Here is a 23,470-nt window from a genome sequence, read left to right as displayed (position 1 = left end):
AACGGTACATATTGCGAGAGGCCACGAGAAAGTATCGAGGTACGGTTATTGGTTATATACGATAATTGTAGCGATGCAGCTACGTTGATCAAGCCCTAGTTCACCGCCCACAGAATAGCGCAGTTGATCCGGCCAGCTTATTTGCACGGAGCAAAGCCGCAGGCGAGAGGGTCACATATATCCTAGCAATATGATAGCAGATGGTGCAGATCAGTTCAGTTTATGCATCACGCCTGGTAGTTGTCCGACTGATGGGGTTTACTAGCTCAGTTCCATGTATACTCTGAAATGAGCGTTTTACTTCTTGTAAGCTTATAGATATTTAGCCTGGTATTTTTGCTCTTTCTCTTATGTTTCCCTGACTAATGGAAATTCTTATATGGTACTTGTAGTAGCTAGCTAGCTTAGAGGCTATTTTCCGGATGTTTTATATTCTATTTCAAATAGCCAGAGTAATTTAGATAATAATATATAGTAGTATAGTACTTGGCCAAGAGCTTATTATTATATTACCTTGTAGATTTCTATGGACAGTAAATATCGGAGCACTAGCTATAGTAAGACCTACTTTGGCTGACAATTGGCTGCTTTTTTGGCTGGTGAATGGAGTAACCCGAGGACAAATCAGGGCCAAGCCAGTCCTAGCTTCCGGCACACGATGCCGGACCCTCCTCATCGACTCAGGCAATCAATTTTCGGGCTCGAACAGGCACATGACGGCCACGCTTACAGCAGGCTACCGGAGCACTCAAGCCAGGTCCGGCAGCGCCGCGGCCGAAACTCACCGAGTGGCCCCGTTGATGGCACAGCCCCTGCACGACGTCGCCGCCGGCAGGCCTGCTGAGCGCCCTGCTACAGGCCCTCCGGCCATTCAGTGGCGCTGCTCCTATCTGGAAAAAACAAGGCGTAAACTCTGCATTATGAAATCTTGCTGGACGATTCAACATTGGTTTTGCTTCTCTGCCTGGGCTGCGGCCTGCTTCAGTGAGCGGTTGTAGTGTAATTGCGGCGCGTTCGTGGTGGCTACAGCGGCCATTGGCTGATTACTAGTATTATTATGATTTTTTTTTTGTCCTCGCAGAGATTCATCCATGTCGCGCCTGGTTGAGTCCACTGCCGGAAAAGGGGAAATGCTCATATCACAATCCAGAGGCTCTGCTCGCGAAGGCCTTGCCTCGAAAGCAGCTAGCGAGTTGTTCCTGGTCATGAAGCAGCAGGCGCCTCTCTTAACCAACTATCGCCCAGACCATGTTAGTATATAAGGCAGAATTACTAACCACATCAGCATGTACGACCATAGCCGAGTGAGAAATCTGGATCCCGTCTGATCTCCGATCGATAACCACTTGAGCGCCAGATTAGTAGTTGGGTCGGTGACGACCAGCGAACACCGGGTGTTGTACATTTTTTATCTTTTTTGTCCCCTAACGGGGGGGGGGGGGAGGGCGCAGTCACGGCTCATCCCCTGGCCGTGGGTTATGATGCTCAAGTCAAAGACAAAAAGCATCTCCCTGCTCTTATGCTTATTCTTTTTCTTTTTTCCCTTTTTCTCAATTTCTTCCTGGAAAATAAGCATGCCCGTCGTGATATCTGCCTTGGCCCGGCTGGCCAAAAAAGGAAATTCATGACGTGGGTCCCGTCTCCGATGGTCGCCTCCAGACGCGTAAAGTCACCATCGGCCAACGACCATTCCGCGGGGGGGCGACCTATGAGAGGCAGAGGATTATTAACAAGGCCCCCTACATCGTATACAACTTGCAAAAAAACTACACACACACACACGAGCTCGTCCCAAACAACGCGTCCATAGCCGCTCCTGAACCTTGACGATGCGTGGGCAGACAAGGACCGCCACACGGCGTCCTCCCGCGTCATCACGCGTCGCCATCACCACCACCACCACTAGCCCGAGACCCTCACCCTCGGCCAGCGACGACTCCGAGGGCGGCGCCTCCCCCGCGCAGCGGCCCGCCAAGCGTCGCAAGACGGCCTCTTCCTCCGGCAGCAAGCTCGAGGCGTACCGAGCCGTCCTCCGCCTCGCTTCCCTCGGCTCGGAGGCGGCGCCGCCTCCACCCAGCCTGCCGCCGGCGCGGCGCCACAGCCTCGCCTACCACGCGCCGCTGCTGCTGTGCGGGGCGCGGGGGGCGGCCGCCCGGGCGGACTTTCTGGCCTGGTTCGACTCTGTCAGCGGCGCGCGGGCGATGCCGTGGCGGAAGCCGTGGGTGGACCCGTCGCGGTTCTCATCATCATCATCATCGTCACCGTCGTCACCGTCGCCGGGGCTGCGAGCGGCGCTCGAGAAGCGGGCGTACGAGGTGTGGATCAGCGAAATCATGCTGCAGCAGACGCGCGTCGCCGTCGTGGTCGAGTACTGGAACCGGTGGATGGCGCGGTGGCCGACGATCCGGGACCTGGCGGGGGCGAGCCCCGACGACGTGCTGGCGGCGTGGCGCGGCCTGGGCTACTACAGCCGGGCGACGCGCATCCACGAGGCGGCGCGGCTCGTCGTCGGCGACGCCGCCATGGACGGCCTGCTGCCGTCGTCGGCGCGCGACCTGGCCGACCGCATCCCCGGCGTCGGCCCCTACACGGCCGGCGCCATCTCGTGCATCGCCTTTGGCCGGCCCGCGCCCATGGTCGACGGCAACGTGCTGCGCGTGCTCAGCCGCCAGCTCGGCCTCTTTGGCAGCGTCAAGACGGACAAGGCCGTCGTCGACGCCATCTGGGCGGCCGCCGAGGCCCTCGTCGACGCCGTGGCCCTCGACGGGGTGCACCCGCAGCAGCAGCAGCAGCAGCAACAGGATGACGGCGACGGCAAGGCGGTCGCGCCCGCGCCGGGGGACACGCGGAGCGACCGGCCCGGTCGCTGGGGGCAGGCCCTCATGGAGCTGGGCAGCACCGTGTGCACCCCCAAGCCCAACTGCGGCGAGTGTCCCATCACGTCGACCTGCCGCGCCTACGGCGAGGGGCTGGCGCTGAGCAAGAGGAAGACGCAGCAGCAGCAGCAGCAGCGCAGCAACAATGTCGCCGTCGCCGAGCCCGTCGCCGACGACATGGAGGACCTGTGCAGCCTATGCGGGCCGTTTGACGAACATTGCGCCGCCGACGACGACGACAACGACGAGGAGGGTACGGAGAAGAAACCTGCCGCAGCTGCAGCAGCTCCCAAGGGAGGCAAGCAGGCGAAGTTGTCCGCTTTTTTCAGCAAGCCCACCACCAGCAAGCCCACAACCACAGCAGCAGCAGCAGCAGCACACAGCAAGGCCGACATCGAGGTCATTGTGCGCCACGCGCGGCGCTTCCCCGTCAAGACGGCGAAAAAGGCCGTCCGCGAGGAGGAGACGCTCGTGTGCGCCGTGGTGCGCGCCGACGGGCGGTACCTGCTCCGCAAGCGGCCGGCCAAGGGCCTCTTGGCCGGCCTGTGGGAGTTTCCCAGCAGCAGCCCGGCGCTGCTGCTGCAGGAAACGAAGAAATCAAAGGCGGCCTCGGCCAAGACGACGACGACGACGACGACGACGACGACGACGGCGGGCCGGCGGCGCGCCAAGCTGGCGAGGGAGTTTGTGGCGGCGACGCTGGGCCTACCACCAGGTCGGGACAGAGACAGTGGCGAGGACGAGGAGGACGAGGACTCGCCGTCGCTCGAGTACGTGGGGGAGCTGGGCAGCGTGCCGTGGCTGTTTTCGCACATTAAGCTGACGATGCACGTGCACCTGTTCAGGCTCCGGGGGACGACGAGCGACGACGTCGGCGTGGGCGTGGACGTCGGCGATGGCGATGGCGCGACGAGTGGACGGTGGTCGGACAGCGTGGAGACGGAGTCGATGGGTACGGGGATGCGAAGGTGCTGGGACCTGGTCAAGCAAGCTGTATGATGAAAATGGTGACCGAGGGAAGAAAGACAGAGGGGGGGGGGGCTTTACAATATGTGTAACAAGTAAATTTTTCAATTGTAGACTAGGGACTCGATGCGAGGTGGTGTAACTGCATGTGTCCACATGGATAGACAAAGAAACCAAGGGAAGCGAAAAGAGGGATTTGAACGTCGCACTTGGATTACATAGTGGCTTTGATTTGAAATGTCACCGTCACGATTCCATATTGGACATTGTTGCCCATGGACTGAAACAAGACCCAAACACTGTCCAAGGGAAATCAATTTGTAGACGTTGAGCATCTGGCCGATATTTGACTGTCGGCGCATTACGACGCGAGGTTTATACACGTCCGCGCTGAAAATATATATCAATTGTAGGGTATAGTCTGGTATATATATAAATATATAGATCGGTCACGCATCCAAATTGTTCATGCAAAAAAACGCCGCGTGTAGGTAGACCCGTGGCTATAAGCGCACAATCAAGATTCGCGGCATCGAAAAAAAAACATCATGCACATTACGCATCTCATCCAGTCACGCCTAGGGAAGAAACTTATTGCATGTGCTGATGCTCTTGCACGGGAGGACCGGCGTAGTTGCGGTGGCCCCACACAATGTACCAGAGAGCAGAGATGGCCATGGCGGCGGCAAAGACGACCGAGGCAAAGTTGACCTTGTCGACCTCGGTGACGGGATAGTTTGTGGGCATGCAAAAGAGGGGGAGAGCGAGTAGAGACCAGGCTGCGCAGCTGTGTTAGTGACTTGCGTGATTCATGTGTACATGCATCGTGCCAGAGCTGGGAGAGGGGGAGAACAAGGGACATACCAACAGCGACAAAGTTGGCGACATAGCCAAACTTGCCCAGACGGAACGCGGCATCGGCAACCTTGGCGCGACGCGTGAGCATGTTGATGGCAATGGGGGTGGCGTACGAGGCCGTCAGGCAAATGACGCCGACGCCGGAAAAGGCGTTGAAAGCCACGGCGGAACCAAAGTTGATGAGGCCGAGCACGACCTGGACGACCATGCTGAGCATCATGGCGTTGAGGGGCACGTCGAGCTTCTTGTTGACCTGGACCCACCACTTGGAACCGGGGATGGCGCCGTCGCGCGCAAAGGCCCAGACGCAGCGGGAAGCGGCTGTGGTGCAGCCGATGCCGCAGATCAGGGCGAGGACCATGAGGGGGATGAGCAGGCCGATGGCGCCGCCGGGGGAGCCGACGGCCGACTTGATGATGTAGGGGACGGGCTGGCCCGAGTCGATGATGGCCTTGATTTCGTTGGCGGGCATGACGAACATGAGAGGGATGAGGAAGAGCAGACCGGCAAAGGTGTTGATGAAGATGGTGGCCACCATGGCCTTGGGGACCTGCGTGGCGGGTTCCTGGACTTCCTCGCACATGCTGCAGAAAGTGTGTTAGCGCAGGTTGTTTCTACGGGGATGAAAGGAAAAAAGCCTCGCGTCGTGCGGGGGGCAGGGGTAAACCAGTCAATGCAAGAAGACGTACGAGATGATCATGCCGGTAGATGAAGTGGCGTAGCCGGCGTGTAAGAGACCAACCATAAAGGACCAGCCCTTGGGCCAGCCAGAGCTGGTCTCAAAGTGGCCAAAGACGTAGGAGCCAGAGTTGCGGCCGTTCTTGGCCATGACGAGGACGGTAATGGTAATGGCAATGACACCGGCAAATGTCCAAAAGATGGCGGCCGTCTGTGGCGCACGTTAGCATGAAGCAGCAACACGGCGCACGGAGCACGGAACACGGAGCCCGGAGCCCGGAGCCGGGAGCCGTGTTCGGGGATAGTTCGGTGTGGGGAACTGGAGGATGCATTGCATGCAGACTTACGTCAATCCAGGGCAGCCACCTGTTTCCCAGGGAGGAAACAAGATTGCAGAGGACGGTAATGGCGAGAAAGATGAGAAACTGCTGCCAACTGTTGCCCTCGATCATGGGGATGGTGTTGCCTTCGGCGTCGACACCCTTGTCAAAGACGTTGATGCAGCCAATGAAGAAGAGGGCAGTACCGAAATTGACGGCAAGGGTAATGGTGATGTTTCCGACGACGTAGAGCCATCCGCAGACCCAACTGGCAATGCGGCGCCAATTGGGGGGCGCGAGCATAAAGGCTTGATAATAGACGCCTAGACGGTAACGGTTAGCAAGCAGGGACGAGCGTTGCGGAGCGGGAGCAAGCTAGGCTGAGCTGACCTCCAGCAGTGGGATAGACGCTGGTGATTTCACCGAGCGAAGCAGCGACGCAGACGATGATGAGAGAGACGAGAACCCAACCCCAGATGACGACGACGGAGCCGCCGCCAATGACGGGGTAGATGAGGGTGGTGGCGAGACCGTAGGGGATCGAGGCGAGGACAAAGGACATGAAGGCGACCTGGGCGGTGGAGCGGTTGCGCGAAAGCTCGGGCTTGTAGCCAAGCGATTCGAGGAAGTGGTCGGCATTGTCCTCGGTGGACATGCGGGGAGCGGCGTCTTCGTTCTTGAGGTCCATCTTGCCAGAGCCGTTGGCAGAGTCGAACCCAGTCGACATGATGGGTGGGAAGACGGAGGTTCTGAGAGGGAGAGAGACGAGGGGGGGAGGGGGGGGGAGGGTGAAGAGAAAAATAAGGGCGAGAGGGGGGGGATGCGAGATGGGATGCGAGAGAAGAAAAAGAAGAAGAAGAGAAAAAAGACAGACGAGGCTGCGAGCGTTGAGAGGTAAATGACTTGGCTGCAGAAGCGCGGTGATGAGAGAGGTGCGCACGTGAGGCTATGCCTAGAGCAGGCAGGCGACCAGGGGGGGCGTGTGGGATGCGGGCGCCGCCACAGGAGTGAAGAAGGGAAAGATGGGGCCGTCTCTCTGGTTTGAGGGTTTATCGGAGACTGGGGAAAAAGAATAGAGATGAGACAAAAATGGGCATGCAACCAAATATAGATGAGCTGGCGTGTGTGGTTGAGCTGTCTCAGCCGCAAGCTGCGTGTGTGGTTGTGTGGGAGAGTGCCTTGTACTGGTCGCTAATAGTGTACTACTCAGTAATAGCGTGGCCGTTTGCTGATGACCAGGTCGACCCAAAGAGAACCCAAGTTGTTGTGGTGCTTTGTGGTGTGGGCTGGGGAGACGAGGGCGTGCAACGTGGAGGCGGCGGCGGGGGAGGAGCCGAATATAAGGCGAAGAGGGCCTGAATAAGGGGTGGAAGAAGTAGAAGGAACAAAAGAAAAAGAAGAGAAAAAAAAAGACTAAATTCGATGAACAGGTACAAGAGTACAAGATGCGAAAGGGGAAAGGCGAGTAAGTAAAGAGGTGCGAGGCTTTTAGCCAAGGCGCTGGAAGGAGGTACCTACAAGTACCCAAGGAGAAGCCAAGGTGTGCCCAGTATGACTGTGGATGACAGTGGGCGACAGTGGGCGACAGTGGGCGACAGTGGAGTGTAGAGGGTCTCTGATGCGCTATAAATTATGCGGGCGGTGGATGTCACGACTGTGGCTTTGTCGAGGTAGCAATCGACAATCGACAGCCAGGGTAATCGTAAAGACGGGTCAGAGGGGGGAAAAAACAGGTCGAAAACAGTTTGTTGGAAAAGAAGAATCAAAATTCTGCACGTGTTCTGGAAGCACAGAAATGTTTTGGTTGCAAAAGGCAATGTTTCATTAATAGTACATTGTGCTGCTCGCGCCAGGCCGAAATAAAAATTAAAATGAAAATAAAACATTGGCTTGCAAACTATTGGTGCTGTCGATCCGACACTAGCCCAAGGTTGTCGTTGCATCCGGCTGGCCATGTGCGCGCGCATGCAGCAGCTAAAGGAGTGGCCGGCCCAGGGCCGAAGGGGGGGTAAGATGTGAGAGTTTGGGGGGGTGCGCAAATGGCTTCTACAGGGAATGGAGAGAAGGGGGGAAAGAGGCCGAGGACAGCGATGCGACAAGAAGAAAAAAACCCTCTTCTTCAGTACGGATCACCTACGTCACTCTGGGGCAAGGGGGAGACGAAGCAAAAACCACATCTGACTGATGCTATTATTTTTTTTACGGGGTAAGTTGGCCCTGTGGAGAGTCTTGGCTTTAGACGAGGGGCGCGCGATATAAAATATAAAATGCGCGTGAGATATGGAGAGGAAAGGGAAAAATTGGGGGTGGTCCTGTCCCCGTTTGCTGTATCAGTACGTCACTGATGGGAATGGTGTTTGAAAATGAAAAAAAAAAAAGATGTTGGAAAGGGGAGTGATGTGCATGCGCAAACCAGAACAATTTAAAGAAAAAGAAGAGCATCGGCCCTTTTTTTGAGAGATTGTTCCTCCGTGCATGCATGCATATATTCATGATTCCCGTCTTCTTTCGCCACACAACAAGGACGCTAATCACAATCACAGCCACCACAGCCACCACAGCCACGGCAGACTGTAGGGGACGAGCTACATACTGGTAGAAGACGACAGAAGCCACCAGCGAGCACAGCGGAGGATTGGAGCGATGCAATCGCAAATCTATTTCTACGAAGAAGAAAAATAAATCAATGTACTCCATAGAGACTTTGAAAGAAGGCAAGATGAAGAATAAAAAAAAAGTCGTTTTTTGTTCTCTGTTTTGGCATGAATCGTATAGAGTGGCTTACAACGTCCACCCCACCCTCCCAAAACCGCAAGCCGCCCAAACCAACCACAACGGCGCCGCCGTCTCGGACGGTCCCCAAAACGGCTTAAGCTGAGCCTGAACTGACTAGCCGACTCGGCCACGCCTTTTTTCTTTCTTTCTTTTTTTTTTTCCAAAAGCAAACCACTGACTACGGAATAGAGAGGGAACCAGTATCTGCACCAACCCGATGAGCCGAGCAAGATGGGAATTCGAGAACTGTGCTTTGGACTTTTTTCAATTACCAGTAGTTCAAGTTTGGTCGGCAAAAAATCCAAGCCACACAGTATCAGTACACAAACACAACTCCGCTGTGGTCCTCCTTACACAATTAAGCCGCGCCGCCCCCCTCTCCCAGTGGACCGTTTTTGCACCGTAATTTTAAAGTTGCCCTTTTTCTTGTTCCATTTTCACAAACACCGCCGAGTAAAGAAAAAACGGTGAAATTGCCGCATGAAACCGAAAAAAAAATAAAATCAAAATTAGTATCAAAAGGGTACGACGGTACTCAGTAGTGTGGACCTGACGTCCGCAACGGAACTGTTTTTCCATTTCCCCTCCCCTCCCCCTCAGGTTTTTACGGTAAGATGGAGAAGGGACCAGAAAAAAAACGTGTCTGTCCGTCTCCCTCGTGTACTTGATATAACGTCTGCTTTTGGTGTGGGACAGACGTTCATGCTGGGCAAGAAACGGACAACAAGGTTGTGTGAGTGGTGTGAGCATCCAACGTTGGTCAATAAAATGACAGCTGAGGCTGACCTCAATGGCCCGTCTCCTCCTCCTCTCCCAAACCCAATCTCCCACAGAGTCCCTGCTGATCCCGAACCAGACACCCCCCAAAAAAAAGGGGAAAAAAAAAGGTCTCTTCAGCTGCGCAGCAAATAGGGCTGCGACTCGCCCGTTTATTCAACCCCCTGCAAGCCCCCTTTGGCTCGTATGGACCAACGCTACCGCAAACGCCAACACGAACTACTGAGTACTTCAACTACCAACCACCACTACGAGTGGTGGCGTGGTTTGCCAACCAAATCTTGCATTCCCAAATTGATCTTGGCAACTAGGCATGTGCAGCAAGAAAAAAAAAGGGCGCTTGGCAGGGCAATAGAACAGAAAATGGTGCAAAGCGTAAAACTGCATCAATGGTTCGCTTGGCGAACGAGTCCTCGAAGTTAATCGGGACGCAAACGTCATGGCCGCGGGGTTTGCCTCCACGGGCGGCGCGCGATTGGCAGACAGTCGCCGCTTCGGATGTCTCGCCGCCGCGCCGAAATCACTCGCCTCCTGTTCGCTTCATCACATGCATACGTCCATACATGCACGAGCGAATGAAGGAGTGCATGCATGCAGAGGTTGGAATAGTCATGTATCCCGCATCTGATGTCGCCGCAGCTGTCAGTACTCGTCCACGTCTGCTCCAACCAAAACAAAAGGAAAGAAAAAGGGGAGAAAAAGAACAAGAAAAGAGCAAGAAGAACAAGAAAGAACAGGAAGAACAAGAAGAAGAAAAGAACATGAAAAAGCCAAGGAAAAAATATGTGCGTAGATTGCGCTTCAAACTCCCCATGCTATTCTATATATCCAGACTCGACCTTGCCCAACCTCCACACCAATCCGTGACGAACCTCTCGCCCGTCAAGAGACCAAAGACGTGTATATTCTCAAAACATGCGCCAGAAACGCACCTCCTTCTATCTTCCCCCTTGAACCCGCCAGCCATCGTACCAACACCGGCATCCAACGCACGCCCTACTCTATATCCCAATGTCCCTGCCAACAACCCCCAACCCCCCCCCCCCTCGGCGCAAACGCTCATCCCCGTCCGCCGTTGTAGTCGGCGCCGCCAGCCTTGCGCAGCCTCGCCACAATGTCCGCCTCGTCGAGCTCGGACGCGTCGCTGGCCGTGACGGCGATGCTGTGGTGGGCCAGCACGCGCTTGACGTCGCCGCTCTCGACGCTGACGCGCGCCTTGCGCATCACCGGCGTGCCCTCGCCGATCCAGACCACCAGCACGAACTTGACCCGCGTGCTCTCGGCGTCGTTGGCGTACTCGACCCGCGCGTACCCGTACCGCACCGCCGCGTCGCCGCCGCTCCCGGCCAGCGTCCGCGCCAGCTCCCCGAGGCCCCCCGTCCCCGTCCCCGTCAGCGCCAGCCGGCCGCCCCTCGGGCCCGCGTCCGAGAGCGCCAGCCAGTTGGTCGCCTCCTTGTCGCTGCGCACCGCTTCGTATGCCGCCGCGATGTCGGCCGCGTCCAGTCCGGACATTGTTGTTTGTGCGCGCGTGCGGACCGGAAAGAGTGTGTGTATATGTGTGACAGAGAGAAAGAGAGAACCAAACTCCCGGCTACCGTCGGGGGAATATCGTCGTCTTCGCCACGCAGTGGTCGTTTGATCGAGCTCGGGAGGGGGTTTTTCAAAGTGGGAGCGTGCGTTGGCTCGCTGCCGTGAACAAGTTCGAAAAGAAAATAAGTGCGAAATTGCTCTCGTCGGTTTGATTCCGCAAGTGATGCTACCGGGCAGTCAACAGGTGACTAGGGATCAATTCGCCGTCGTAGACTCGGCGTTGTCGTGAAGAGGCGGTAAACTCGACCTTGTCCTCGTAAGCTCCAGCTCGCTCGCCCGCCCGCTCACAGTCGCCGCCAGAGAGGGGCAGAACGCTCGGTCGACCCTCCCAAACCCATCATGTGCGCTTCGGAATAACCTGCGTGTCTTGGCATGTTGCAGTCGCTGTGAGCGAAAAGGCAGAAAAAAAAGAAGAAGAAAAAAAGAATAGAAATCCCCGTAACTAAACGCGTCACATCTCCGTTGCCTGGTTGGCGCAAACATATGCCCACTTCTTATTGTCTCGCTGCGACGGCCAACATGGCCGGAACCCCGCCGCACACCTGCGAGTCCGGATGGCCGTCCATATATACTACACACGTACCAGCCCGCCCGCCCGCTTCCTCAGCAGGGAGTACTCCGTTTTTGAGGGCTCTTTCCCCGGCCGCCGCTCATCAACGGCAGCCTCAACGAGCGCCGCGGCGTCGGCCCCCCCCCCCCCCCCCCCCTCCCCCGTCCGCGACCTCGAGGAGGCTTGGGTTGGTCCACGCGACGCCGGGCCCCCCGTCGTGGACAAACGGCGACAAGGCCCGATGCGGCGCGGGGGTAGCTCGCTGCTACGCATTAGGCGCGCGCGCGTGCGTGTGTGCGCGCCGAGGCCATGCAGTTACGAAAGGAACGTGGTGGATGCGCCCGACGGCTACATCAAGCTGTCGGGCGGTCCGGGGGCTCCTGTCGGGGACGAGATGAATGATTCCAAGGGAGGGGGCAGAGACGGTGAATGAGCTTCTGGATTTTTAAACCGGATCAGCCGTGGACGGTGCAGAGGAAAAGTCGGCAGTGAAACAGCTGCAATAGCAAGAGCAGGCATCGCAACAGAGATGGTATTTCCGGCTCTCTTGCCAGGTACATACATTCGAGATGCAACACGGAACGACAGAGGCCGTTGATTCGTCAGCCTTCACTAGTCATTGAGCACTTGTAGTTACCTTGGCAGACGTGCATGGAGATTCATGAGTGCACGATTCCGGCTCGCCCATCCTCTCATCTCACACCAGTCGTCCTTTCTTGGGGACTGCATTCGATCTACCTTTGCGGATCTATCTGGATGAATGAGATAAGCCATCCTATACATTTAATTGAAGATTGCAAGCCTCAAGCGAGCTTTGTCAGGAGTAGCTAGGAATATGCATCTCTTTCACAGTGAAGCCAATAGACCCGCGTCTGCAGGGTAGGGTTGACTGCAATATTTGTCGAGAGCGCCAGGATTGAAATCCACGGAAGTCGATTCGTCATGATAAAATACTTCAAGTACGTTTTTCTTTCTCACAGCATATGAAAATTGTTGTGCTTTGTGCTCTAGAGCAGGTGTCTTGGCATCTGACGGAGGGACAATTCTTCAAATATGAGCTAGCTATCCCCCCTAAACTACACACTCACATGAAATGTTTGTCGCAACCACGATTCTCACGCGACGATTTTCCGAAGCCGAATAGCATAACCAAGTCTGTTCTTCCTTTTTTAAATCGTCTGCCATGACCGCGATTTGACATTTACGCGGCAGATTTGTACCCGCTACAAACCTAGAGGCACTTTGTGCTAATACAAGGTTGGCGGCATCAGTTGCTAAACTTGGAGTGTCGTGGCTCATGCTGCGACCGCCAACTTTTTTTCACTCAGGGCGCACTCCGCGCTCGAGAGTCAGGATACAGAAGAAAGAGAAATTGATGAAAAGAGTCGGGCTGTGTCAAAGTAGCTGACTAGGCATCTCTACACTCGAGATCAGAAACAGAAGAAAAGAAATCGATGAAAAGGATGGGCAGTGTCAAGCTAGCTGACGAGGCACCATCACCAGGCGAGCCACATCTGGTCCCTTCCTTGGGTGCGATCCCGCAGTGGTAAAGTAAGCCAGTTACCCATTAAGTAGCCATCTAGAAGCTCGACAACACCATTGATAGCAAGTCGTCAAAGAATTTCAAGCAACCTACGAATAGCAAAGGCCATGTACGGTTCAGCGACCACACGGTACACGCACAGTCGCGATGCGGTGAGCTACACCACACCCACGCCAAACTGTAGATGCCATGTGTGCGGGCAAGACTTTGCATGGACTTTTTGGAGGACGTCCCAAACAATGAATCTGCGGAGCATCTCTCAGTGAGACTTGGGCAGAAGAACCTATTGGATCATCTCATGAACTATTGATTTAAAGATGCTTCCTGGACAAGAACAAAGATTCATTCGCCCCCGACGACTCTTCCTCTCATGTCCGGCTCGTCTGGGGATGCCCTGCTCGAGATTCTTATATGCCATCTTGTGATTTTTTCTTCTACGATTCTTGAAGCATACATCTTTTCACGAAATTGAGCGTCATGTCAGCCCCAAATACCCCTGATCCATCCACCTCCCGCATCATGTCATCAAACCTCTAATCTAGGATAGCACGGAGTTCCTGGATCTGCCCCAGCACGGCTGATCGGCTGGTACCGCCTGGAGCCGATTTCGCCTCGACACTCGATTCGTATTTGAACGCCGCCGCAATGTCAGCCGTAAACCGAGAGTCAATGGCTTGTAGCTGCTGCAGGGTGAGCTGGTCCATCGGGACCTCCGTGTCCTCGGACAGGGCGACGACGCGTCCAGAGATGTGGTGGGCCTCCCGAAAGGGAACACCGTTCCTGACCAGCCACTCTGCGACATCAGTGGCAAGCATGGTCATGTCCAGGGCAGCCCTCATCCGCTCTGGCCGCACCGTCAAGGTGGCAATGACCCCGTTAGCTATGCCTATACTATCCATCACACACTCGACAGAATCCAGCATAGGTTCCCAGCTCTCCTGGGAATCTTTCGCATAGCAATACGGCAAACCTTTCATAGTCTAGAAGTGAACGGTCAGTAGTTATCCTCAATGCGTTCTTAAGCACCCTCAAAGCCAGGGAGCTGGCTGGCTGTATCAATTCAACACTCACCATCATTAAGCCCGCCATTTGACCGAAAGCACGACCGGACTTGCCTCGCAAAAGTTCAAGCGAGTCGCTATTTTTTTTCTTAAAGGTCTTGTTAGCACCGTCGACACTTTACCTACACCAATAGATTGCTTGGAGATGAGGAGACTTACGTTGGGCATTAATGAGGAGCCCGTTGAATATGCATCGGCCAGCTGCACAAATCCAAATTCACTCGTTCCGTAAATGATGAGGTCCTCAGCCCACCTACTGATGTGGTTGGTGAAGATTGAGTTCCAAGTCAGGAACTCGACGATGAAATCGCGGTCAGCGGAAGTGTTCATAGAGTTGAAAGTTATCCCGCTGAAGCCAAGCTCCTCAGCCATCATGTTTCGATCGATGCCAAATGGATTGCCGGCCAAAGCGCCACAACCAAGGGGACTCAGGTTGACCCGTTCGAAAACTTGGCGCAACCGCTCCAGATCCTGCTTGAACGCAGCGGCATGTGACATCAGCCATTGACCCCATTTCACGGGCTGCGCGCGCTGGAGATGAGTGTATCCAGGCATGATGTATTCGCTGAGGTTATTAGTCAAGTGTTGATCAAAGGCGGGAAGGCTAGGCTTACATTTCAGACTCGGCACGCGTGACAATGACCTTGAGGAATTCGACGAGCTGGCTGTCGATTTCGCGAATCCGATCACGCAACCACATGCGCATGTCACAGACAACTTGCTCGTTGCGACTGCGACCCGTGTGCAGCTTACCTGCAATGTCCTTGCCGATAACCTCGCCTAAGCGACGTTCGTTTGCCGTATGAATCTTGTTTTTTGCGTTAGGCTCAAGAAGTTGAGTAGAATTGAACAGCGTCTCACATCTTCGTCATTCGCCATGATGACGAAATTTCCCTGCTTCCATTCTTCCATCACCTGGAGCAGACCACGCTCAATCGCCTGGAATTCGTCTTGGCTGATGATGCCGGCCTTTGAGTTGGCCCTGGCAAAAGCAATCGACCCAAGAATATCCTCCTTGTAAAGAGCCTTGTCGTACTGGATGGAGGCATTGTACTTGTGCATGAGAGGATCAATCCCACCTGCGCGCCCTGAGGTCAGTACACTATATCTGAAGCTTGTTTCCCGGGATATATACCTGTGAACCTGCCCCCCCAGAGCATGCCAGCTGCCGGGGCATCCGCCTTTTTCTCGGCCATGTTGAAATATTTTTGAGTGGTGTTCTTTGTCCTCGTTGAGTTTGCGAGGCGATGAAATGAATGGGGATCGATGAGACCAACGGAAAATGCAGCGTGGGATTGTATCAAGATCAAAGAGTCATTCAGGTCGAGTTTGCACTGGTGTCACGTGCACGTGAGGATGAGGTCTGCGATAACCTGTCCCAGACCCACCAGGCTGACCGGTCTGCGCTGGGCTTTACCCACGATTTTGCCGAAGATGGGGCTTGTACCAGTACCTTGCAAGATCAAACGACGTATAGCAAAATAGCAGGCCTTGATCACTCACATCCAAGGACGTGGTCAGGAGTGGAAGAGTATTTTGGAGCCAAAGACGATTTGCCCCTAGCGGTTGATCCTGCGGAGTTGGTCTGGCGGAGATCGGCAACCCCGGCCCCAAGTATTGCACATGTAACTAGATATTATTAAAAAGTGGAATACAAGTATGAATATACTTGGATTCAGGTCAGTAATTCAAAGAGCCTAGCTGATAGAATCGCTATTTACCATATATTTGAACATTTCAGCATTACTTCAAGAAAGCTTTGTACTTTTATTTCACCAAGTTTATCTCCTTCATTGTAAATCTATATTAAGATAGCAACTATAACATGATAATATAGTTGTTTTAGATTATCTCTCGTATTTTCTTTATAATGTTTTGTACTGATACTTAAGGTTTGTTGTTGAGAAGGGCGGGGTTCGGTGGCGTCCAATAAATTGATGCCCGATGTTAGGTCTGATGTGACCTCAGTCGCTGGAGGCCATCAAACGATCATCTCAAACAAATTGACCCCCCTCCTCCGACCACGTTCATGCAGTGAGGCAAACCATTGTCCTATACTGCTCATACGTTTCATTCGCTTCGAGAACGGCCTCACTGAGTGCTGACAAGTAACGCGTCTACGTCAGAACATCTCTTACCGGGGGCAACAAAGTCTTCGTCAGCTCAGTTGGATCGATATTATCGCCAAACCTCCACAAAAAACCATAGCCCAAGCGGCGCACAATGCCGGCTAGCCATGACTACGGAATTCTATACGCGACGATTTCTTGTGTACTTGGCGCTTGTATAGTCTATGCACTAGCAACGGGACGCAACGTCTGGCCTGGCGCTGGGGCACTGCGCCGGCGCCAGCGTAGCCCGAACCAGTCAGACACGGATAGAAGACGGCAACATGACTTTTCAAAGAACTTTCCGCCTTCGCAGCGTGGATCTTCTATGAACAGCTCGCTCGCACTTTGGAATGTTGGAACACAGTCATCACGACTTCTCCCAATGGACGCGGACTACCGTCTTGCCAATCCGAGTCTGTACGTCTTCAGTGGGTTCACTGTGGGCGAGATCAAATCGCTGGGAAAATTCCCCGACTATGCAAAATTATCGGGAGTCCCGTTGCCGACACCTCTAGAGCGGTTCAGCATCGATTCTGCCGAGCCAAGGCCGTATAGGCCATTTCGCTGGCCTTATGTTCAGACAATGTGCAAGTTACAGGACTTATGTACTTGTGGTGCTCACTGCGGGCTAACATGTAGAAGCGCTACAGAAGATGGATCCAGATTACTGGATAGAGCTCGAAAGCACCTACTCTGAACGGATTCTTCAACGGCATGAGCTCTTCGCAGCGCATGGCAAGAATATATTATGCTCCCTGCCCGGCTCTGAGCTTGCCTGCAATGAACTCGTGGAGATGGTTGTGCAATTCCTCTGCGCGCGCTACCCGCAGCATTTCAAACGCAACGGCATGACTTTGATTAATCACATACTTGGCACCACGTCTGACCTCACGTCGGAAGAGCCTCTTCGCGTTCTGCTCAAAAACGTGCCAGAGGACTTTGCTATTATGCTGAGAGATGAGAGAACAGGTCGGTACTGCCTGCGAGCAGGCGTGATCTGTTCGACAATCGGATGGACCCTAGGCGAAAAAATAGGGTTGGGCTTGGCGGACATACATCAGCCGGTGCCTGACTACCATGAGAAAATAGGGCTGAGTACAGATCGGTATGCAGCACAAGCTCCATCAAACGCCACCGAGAATGATAATTACTGATGGCATTGCAGCTTTTTCACCAAAATGAGAACAGCGGATCCTATCCAAAGGGCATCTTGGGGCCTAGAGGCAGGCAAACCCCTATTCTTACCAGCCAACCATCCCAGCTTCAATGATCGAGAAGTTCAGGATCCGGATCTCAGCGTGGAAAATGTGAACTTGCGCGTCGACTGGCAGACTCTGCGTCGGCTCCCGCTGTCCGGGGCTGTCGTATTCAGTTTCAAGGCACTATTCACGCCGATGACGAGATTCAAAGAAGAGCCATGTATACCCTCTCTCCTGCTCAAGATCCTCAACGAGGGCAAAGAAAGTATCATGAAGTACAAAGGCAGCTATCACACCGAACACGTTGTCAAACCAACACTGGAGAGCTACGAGCGCTATCAGGCTGAACAGGGACTAGTGACTCAAGGATGGGTGCCTCAGACGCTCGATGAGTACCCCTTTTATCCTGGTTGGCTTGAGACTTTACCTAGTAGTCGAATTGATTGAGTGTAAGGCGTAATAGATTAGTCGATGAGATATGACATTTGAGTTAAACAAGAGAAAGGGGCTTACTCACAATATACTCGAGTCATAGATCTTGGGCGTCTTGCACGTCGATCTTTGGCTTCCCATCGGCATTCAGCCCCAGACCCCAAAAGAGTTGCACTGCGCGCCGCAACGAAATCAAATACATATATCTATATATATATGTATATAGTAGAATGCAAAAAGTATAAAACTCTCCGCAGGGAGGGAGGCCAGTCTTCGTGCGGGTCGTCATCACGGCCTATATAGGGCTGAGAGTAGTGCAGTCTTGGTCCTTTCGCGTAGAGAGAGGCGAACTCTAGTTTGGCTCTAATTTCTACCTTTATTATCATATATTGGCTTGCAAAACGGAAGATAAGGCAAGTTAGCTGTTGAAAAGGAAGCAAGTCACCGACCGTGATTGATCCGTGGCGGCCGTCGTCGCAGAGTCTGGGATATATGTGCTTGTAAAAAAAAAGGGACCGCGCGACTCAACATGTAGTCGAAGGAATGCATTCCGAAAATCTTCGCAGACACCGAATACGCGTAAGCGCTGTGCATCCGCGCATACTGCGCCGCAAGACTGATCTTGCCGCTGCATATGTGCGTAATCACGGAACTGATGGCCCTTGGCGCTCCGCGAAGCAAGGAATAGAAACGTGGGCTATTGCGACTGATTTGCAGGGTGTTGCTCGTTGTTCGCCACATGATTTTGGCCAGAAACCTCGAGATAAGCTTATTAATTAGCAATAAAGTCAATCTGCTCGCCTGCCGATGCTTCCGCGTACCCATAACTACCGCATAAAAATTCCACGCACTCCACCCTTGATTTACGGGAGGCATAATATCGCGAGTCATTAAGTAGGCAGGACAGTCGAAATGAGACGTACTCAGTATGATACCCATACCGGATAACAAACTCGTGGAGCTCGCCCTCCGCCCCCGGCATAATTTTTCCGGGGCATAATACGCCGAGGCGTACTATCGCGAGTCATCGGGCGGGACAATTAAAATGAGACGCATCAAGGGCGCACTACAGGATTACGACACCTGCTTGACTCCATGCGCTCGTCTGGTCATACGAGTTCGTCAAGCCATCGAGCATCCAGAGTTCGGGCCGAAGCAATGCCGTCTTCTACTCTATATTACTTTTCATTTATGACCTCCGGCGGGATAGCCAACAGGGCCGCTAGTATTGAGGTGTCACGTTAGCCAGCCTGTTCATTGTTTAATTTCTAAGGATGTGGCAGTGCGCACGAAATGCGGCCTGGGCTAGGTGAATAATCGCGTGTGCTCTTTCTCAGGATGCGTGCGTTTTTACGGGAGAAAATTGTACTTATAGCAAACAGTCGCCTGCAGTTGAACTAGGACGATTCTCAGGACACAAACCATTCGCTTATTGAACGTCGGCGTTCTTCCACTCATTTTTCACACTTGTCCTTGACCTCGTTTTGAGAAGATGCGTTTCTCTCTTCTTGTAGCCACTTTGCCTCTCACTGGCGCAGTTCCTCGAGCTCTGCCTGGCAAGCGTGCTGAGACTCCTGATCCCAAATGGGACGGACCACCTTACAACCCGAAAGACGACGGGCCTTCTTACAACCCGAATGACGACGGGCCACCTCACAATCCAAAAGACGACGGGCCGCCTTACAACCCGAAAGATGATGGACCGCCCTATAATCCTGAGCATGATGGCCCACGCGTCGAGTCCCTGGCCGCACCAAATCAGACGACGGGCTCTGCTCCCCCAACCACCGGCAGCTTCAAAGTAACTATCCTGGCGGATTCCAACCGCGACGGCAAGGTAGACACGGCGGGTTCCACCGACCTTGCAGGCAAAGAGACATGGACAGAAGAGTCTGGCGCGCTCTTTCTGGCCAACATTGTCGACACAGACCGTCGATGCTCGTCCCAGATTACCGGCTCTTGCGCAGACAATCTAGCCGATATTTTCTTCCTCGGGACTACGCTTCCCGAAAAGCCTGTACTAGACCCAAAGCTCGCAGAGAATATGCCAATGATTGATTTTCTGTGGCGGGATTGGTTCGACGGTCTAAGTGAAGGCGACAAGGCTACGTATAATGAGTGGGAGAAGAAGAATAATCAGTATTGGGAGGATTATGGCAAGGTGCGGAATGTCGATAAGCGGATATCTGCATGCCATGATTCTTCTGATGATATCCTGCGCAACTCCACCTATCTTGCTCCCCTTCGAACCACGCCGAATCCCGAGCTCAGCGACTCGGCGATAGGTTCCATTACCGTGGCCGACAAGACCGCCGCCTCCAACGTCCGTCTCTTCCACAAGACGGCCGGTCAATGGACCTTCATCTCGTCAAACTATACCTTCAAGGCCGAGGCTCTCAAGGCCGGCCTGGAACTTGGCATTGACGGTCGTGATGTTCGCCGTCCGGGGGGTTGGGATGGCAGAGCGAGAGTTGAATTCAAGGTCCAAGACGGAGACAAAGTGGCCAAGGACTCGGTGGAGCTTCGCGTCGCACCCGTCTTGACACAGCATCATGGCCAACCGCTCAAGCAGCTACTAACAGCCACCGGTTATGCGGGCGCTGACCAGCAGCGCTTCATCAAGGAGCTCGGAGATCTTTCTGGCAAGGCCGGGTTGCAGACTCCTGTTCAAGTGATTGAGACCTCTAATTGCAACAAGAACGATGAAATTTGGGCTCAAGACTTTTTCGAGCCGGGCTACATGAGCATCCCTGGATCTGATGGCCCCGTTAGCATACACATCATGATACGGTCTGCGCAAGACTACCGCAGCGCCGGACGCAAGGTCTTCCAAGACCTGAGGTCCAATACAGTAGGCGCTGTTCAGCACCTGGCGGGCGGTGTCACCACCGACTCGACAGGCAACCTGGAGACTGTCCCTCCTTATAAGCACAACGGGAAGTCGTACCCTGCCGGACGAGCTGTGATGGGCTCGGCGGGGAAGAGGCCCTTCATGATGGACTTTTTGGACGCTCAGGAAACGCAAGCCCCCATTGATCTCGATACTTCGTGGCTCGCCGTCAAGCATACCGACGAGTTCATGCAGTTTCTTCCCGTGGAGAGCGAGCGCGGCTGGGTCATGATGGTGAATGATCCCCTCGCGGGCCTTGAGATGCTCCAGAAGGCTCAAAAGGACGGTCATGGCGGCGAGCCGGCCGTCTCCCGTCCCAAGTCGCCGACTGACGGGGACAACAAATGGCGCGTCACCAACACCATCGACCAACTGTTGAACGTTACCGACTTTGCGAGTTTCCAAAAGTCCTGCGCTGAGAAGATTGAGGAAAATGTAAACATTATCAAGCGAGAGACGGGCATCACCGACGCGGAAATCATCCGCATGCCTGCGCTCTTTCAGGTTTATCAGAACGAGGCTTGGCAGTACGCGGGGGATGATGAGCCCAAGCCTCTCACGGACGAGGAACTGCAACGCATCTTTGGCGATATCTGGCCTCAGACCAACGGCGAACAACGCCGCCAGGCCACCACCAGGCGGGCCGGGGAGCAGCAGCAGCAGGGACAGCAGCCCGCCGCCCAGGACGATTCCGAGAAGCAGGGCAGCGGCGTCGGATGGCACGATATCCTCGAAGCCGGCACGCCGCCGCAAGAACTGAAGAATTACCAACCGGCCAACGAGACGGCGAGAACCCTGGAGGGCCGTCAAGAACAGGGCAGCGGCGGCCTTGCCATCTCCCTCTACCCCGCTACCATCAACAGCGTCGTCCTGGGCAATAGGCAGATCCTCGCCCCGAACCCGTGGGGGCCCAAGATTGGGGGCCAGGACGTGCTGGCCGCCGGGGTGGATGCGGCCTACCAAAAGGCCAACTACACGGTTCTCTACATGGACGACTGGTTCACGCACCACAAAAAGGTCGGCGACGTGCACTGCGGCTCGAATGCCATTCGTGAGCTTACGGGTGTCGAGTGGTGGTAGACGGGGAGCGGGTTGGAATGCGGACCCATCCGTCTTGTGACGATGAATGTGGAACTGCTGTTGAAGGCTTTCTGATTCGGTTATAATCTTGACAAACGGCTTTCTTTTTTGTGAGAATAGCTCGTGCTATGCTAGGCTTGGGTGTCCTGAAACCTCGACCCGACATGTCAGATTGACTGTTTGTACTGTACAGCCTAGATAGGATGAACGACTCTTGATATCTTGCATAATAGTGGAGTGATATGAAACCAAGTACTAACACGTCGTGGTGCTCTTATACTGCTCGCAAGTTTCAAGCCTTTCTCCATGCTGATGCAGACCACAAGCCGATCGTGGGGCTGCTACGACTTGAAGGGTCACTTATTGTCAACGCAGGAAAGCGGCAAGGAAGAGAGAGAGAAGGATGAATTCTTAATTAATTAAAGAGCCATCTTCTACCTAGGGGCATTACTATTTATATATGTGTGCAGGTTGCGGGGGAATGTTTCTCTGGTTCCGTGCACTAGCTTTAACACTTATAACCGTCAAGCCTCTCCGTAATACATGCTGCCCGACAGGATAGGATTCCTCGCAGAGTAAGCCAGAAAAAAGGAAGGAAGAAAGAAAGAAAGAAAAAACAGGTGGTAGGTTAACGTCCACCCGACCGACCCGTCTCCATTGCGAAAGAAGAAAAATGGCATTGATTTTTGATCTATACACTTTTTGTGAATAAAGAACTCTTTTAATCTTCAAAGGTTTTTTATTTAATTTTTCATGTTCAAAAATCCAAAGTTAGTTATAATTAAGCACCACAAAAAGCTTGTTTTCATTCATTCTCTCTCGCCTTTTCTCTTTCTCTTTCTTTTCATGTCTTCGTAAAACAATGGTAGCGATGGTCCCTCACTACTCCTTACTACGGTTCATGATCCAAAATCTGTTGCTAGTTTTCTGCATCTTGCGTTTGAGATTGTCTCCATTCTAGTCTGTGGCCAGGTCTAATGCAAATGGACGATGAAAGCCATCGCCAACTCCCTTGTCAGCCAATGTTAGCCCGTCCTTTCCGTTTTCAGTATCGCCAATTTTTTTCTCTTCGTTTCCTTCTTTTCCCTTCTTATTTTGTTATTTTTCCTTCTTTTGGCAGGAGAGCTGCATGGTAGCGGGTCTGTCAGGAGACCAATCCCTAGTCTTCCAAGTACCTCAATGACCTTGCCCGCCAGCTCCGCTTCCTCAAACGACAACCTAACCAATGTCCCCGCATAGTTAAGCTGTGAATAAAACGAGGTCGACCCCGTCTTCGCTCTGATCCAAGGGGTTATTATCTCCTAAATGTAATCTTTCTGCATGCGTGTCTGGGTCACATCGATTATGCGTTGCGTACCGTGGCGACGAACCATGGTCCTGTAACCCGCTCTCTGCTCTGCCTTCCTCAATTCAGGCCGCTTCTAGCCTTCCGACTGCATCATGGGAATATTAGTCGCCATAATTTCAGTCTAGTTGACGAGAAACAGAAGAAGAAAGAATGTCCGTTTCGTCGTGGTACTGGGTGCGAGGCAAAAGTATTATACTTGGCTAGTCCCTTGTTAACTGATATCCAAGTTTTCAACGTTGGCGGACGCTTCCATATGGGGGGTTAACGGCATTAAAGATATATATCTGAGTTGTTCAACGCGGCCCTTCACACTTTGATTTAAATGTAAGGCTTCTTCTGAGCGGAAAGCGCCTGCTAGGTAACTTTTTGCTCTGGCTTGGTAGAAATACTCTTTTCGAACGAGTAAGCGGAATGAG

General features: G+C 53.6%; 5 protein-coding genes across 5 annotated transcripts; 2 read left to right on the top strand and 3 right to left on the bottom strand.

The window, feature by feature from the left end:
* Positions 1–1,829: 1,829 nt before the first annotated feature.
* On the top strand, positions 1,830–3,875 carry V2A60_007212 (A/G-specific adenine glycosylase; the record flags this gene model as incomplete). The annotated part of the gene is made up of 1 exon (XM_083258497.1): positions 1,830–3,875. The coding sequence occupies one exon, from the start codon at positions 1,830–1,832 to the stop codon at positions 3,873–3,875; it is 2,046 nt and encodes a 681-aa protein (XP_083114623.1).
* Positions 3,876–4,433: 558 nt separating this feature from the next.
* V2A60_007211 (amino acid/polyamine transporter I) lies at positions 4,434–6,425 on the bottom strand (the record flags this gene model as incomplete). The annotated part of the gene is made up of 5 exons (XM_083258496.1): positions 4,434–4,621; positions 4,707–5,284; positions 5,390–5,589; positions 5,726–6,021; positions 6,089–6,425. 5 exons carry the CDS (start codon positions 6,423–6,425, stop codon positions 4,434–4,436), a joined length of 1,599 nt encoding a protein of 532 aa, XP_083114622.1.
* Positions 6,426–10,309: 3,884 nt separating this feature from the next.
* V2A60_007210 (coactosin family protein) lies at positions 10,310–10,762 on the bottom strand (the record flags this gene model as incomplete). Its single annotated transcript, XM_083258495.1, has 1 exon — positions 10,310–10,762. One exon carries the CDS (start codon positions 10,760–10,762, stop codon positions 10,310–10,312), a length of 453 nt encoding a protein of 150 aa, XP_083114621.1.
* Positions 10,763–13,466: 2,704 nt separating this feature from the next.
* V2A60_007209 (argininosuccinate lyase ARG4) lies at positions 13,467–15,190 on the bottom strand (the record flags this gene model as incomplete). Its single annotated transcript, XM_083258494.1, has 6 exons — positions 13,467–13,913; positions 14,005–14,082; positions 14,154–14,559; positions 14,609–14,802; positions 14,856–15,073; positions 15,130–15,190. 6 exons carry the CDS (start codon positions 15,188–15,190, stop codon positions 13,467–13,469), a joined length of 1,404 nt encoding a protein of 467 aa, XP_083114620.1.
* A 2,093-nt stretch (positions 15,191–17,283) lies between these two features.
* On the top strand, positions 17,284–21,706 carry V2A60_007208 (uncharacterized protein; the record flags this gene model as incomplete). Its single annotated transcript, XM_083258493.1, has 2 exons — positions 17,284–17,713; positions 19,275–21,706. The coding sequence occupies 2 exons, from the start codon at positions 17,284–17,286 to the stop codon at positions 21,704–21,706; spliced, it is 2,862 nt and encodes a 953-aa protein (XP_083114619.1).
* Positions 21,707–23,470: the final 1,764 nt, after the last annotated feature.

The sequence above is a fragment of the Cordyceps javanica genome, chromosome 4 (assembly GCF_051103115.1).
Source record: "Cordyceps javanica chromosome 4, complete sequence".
Lineage (NCBI taxonomy): Eukaryota > Fungi > Ascomycota > Sordariomycetes > Hypocreales > Cordycipitaceae > Cordyceps > Cordyceps javanica.
The sequence above is the reverse complement of the archived record's forward strand: the minus strand, read 5'-3'. Positions and strand labels throughout refer to the sequence as shown.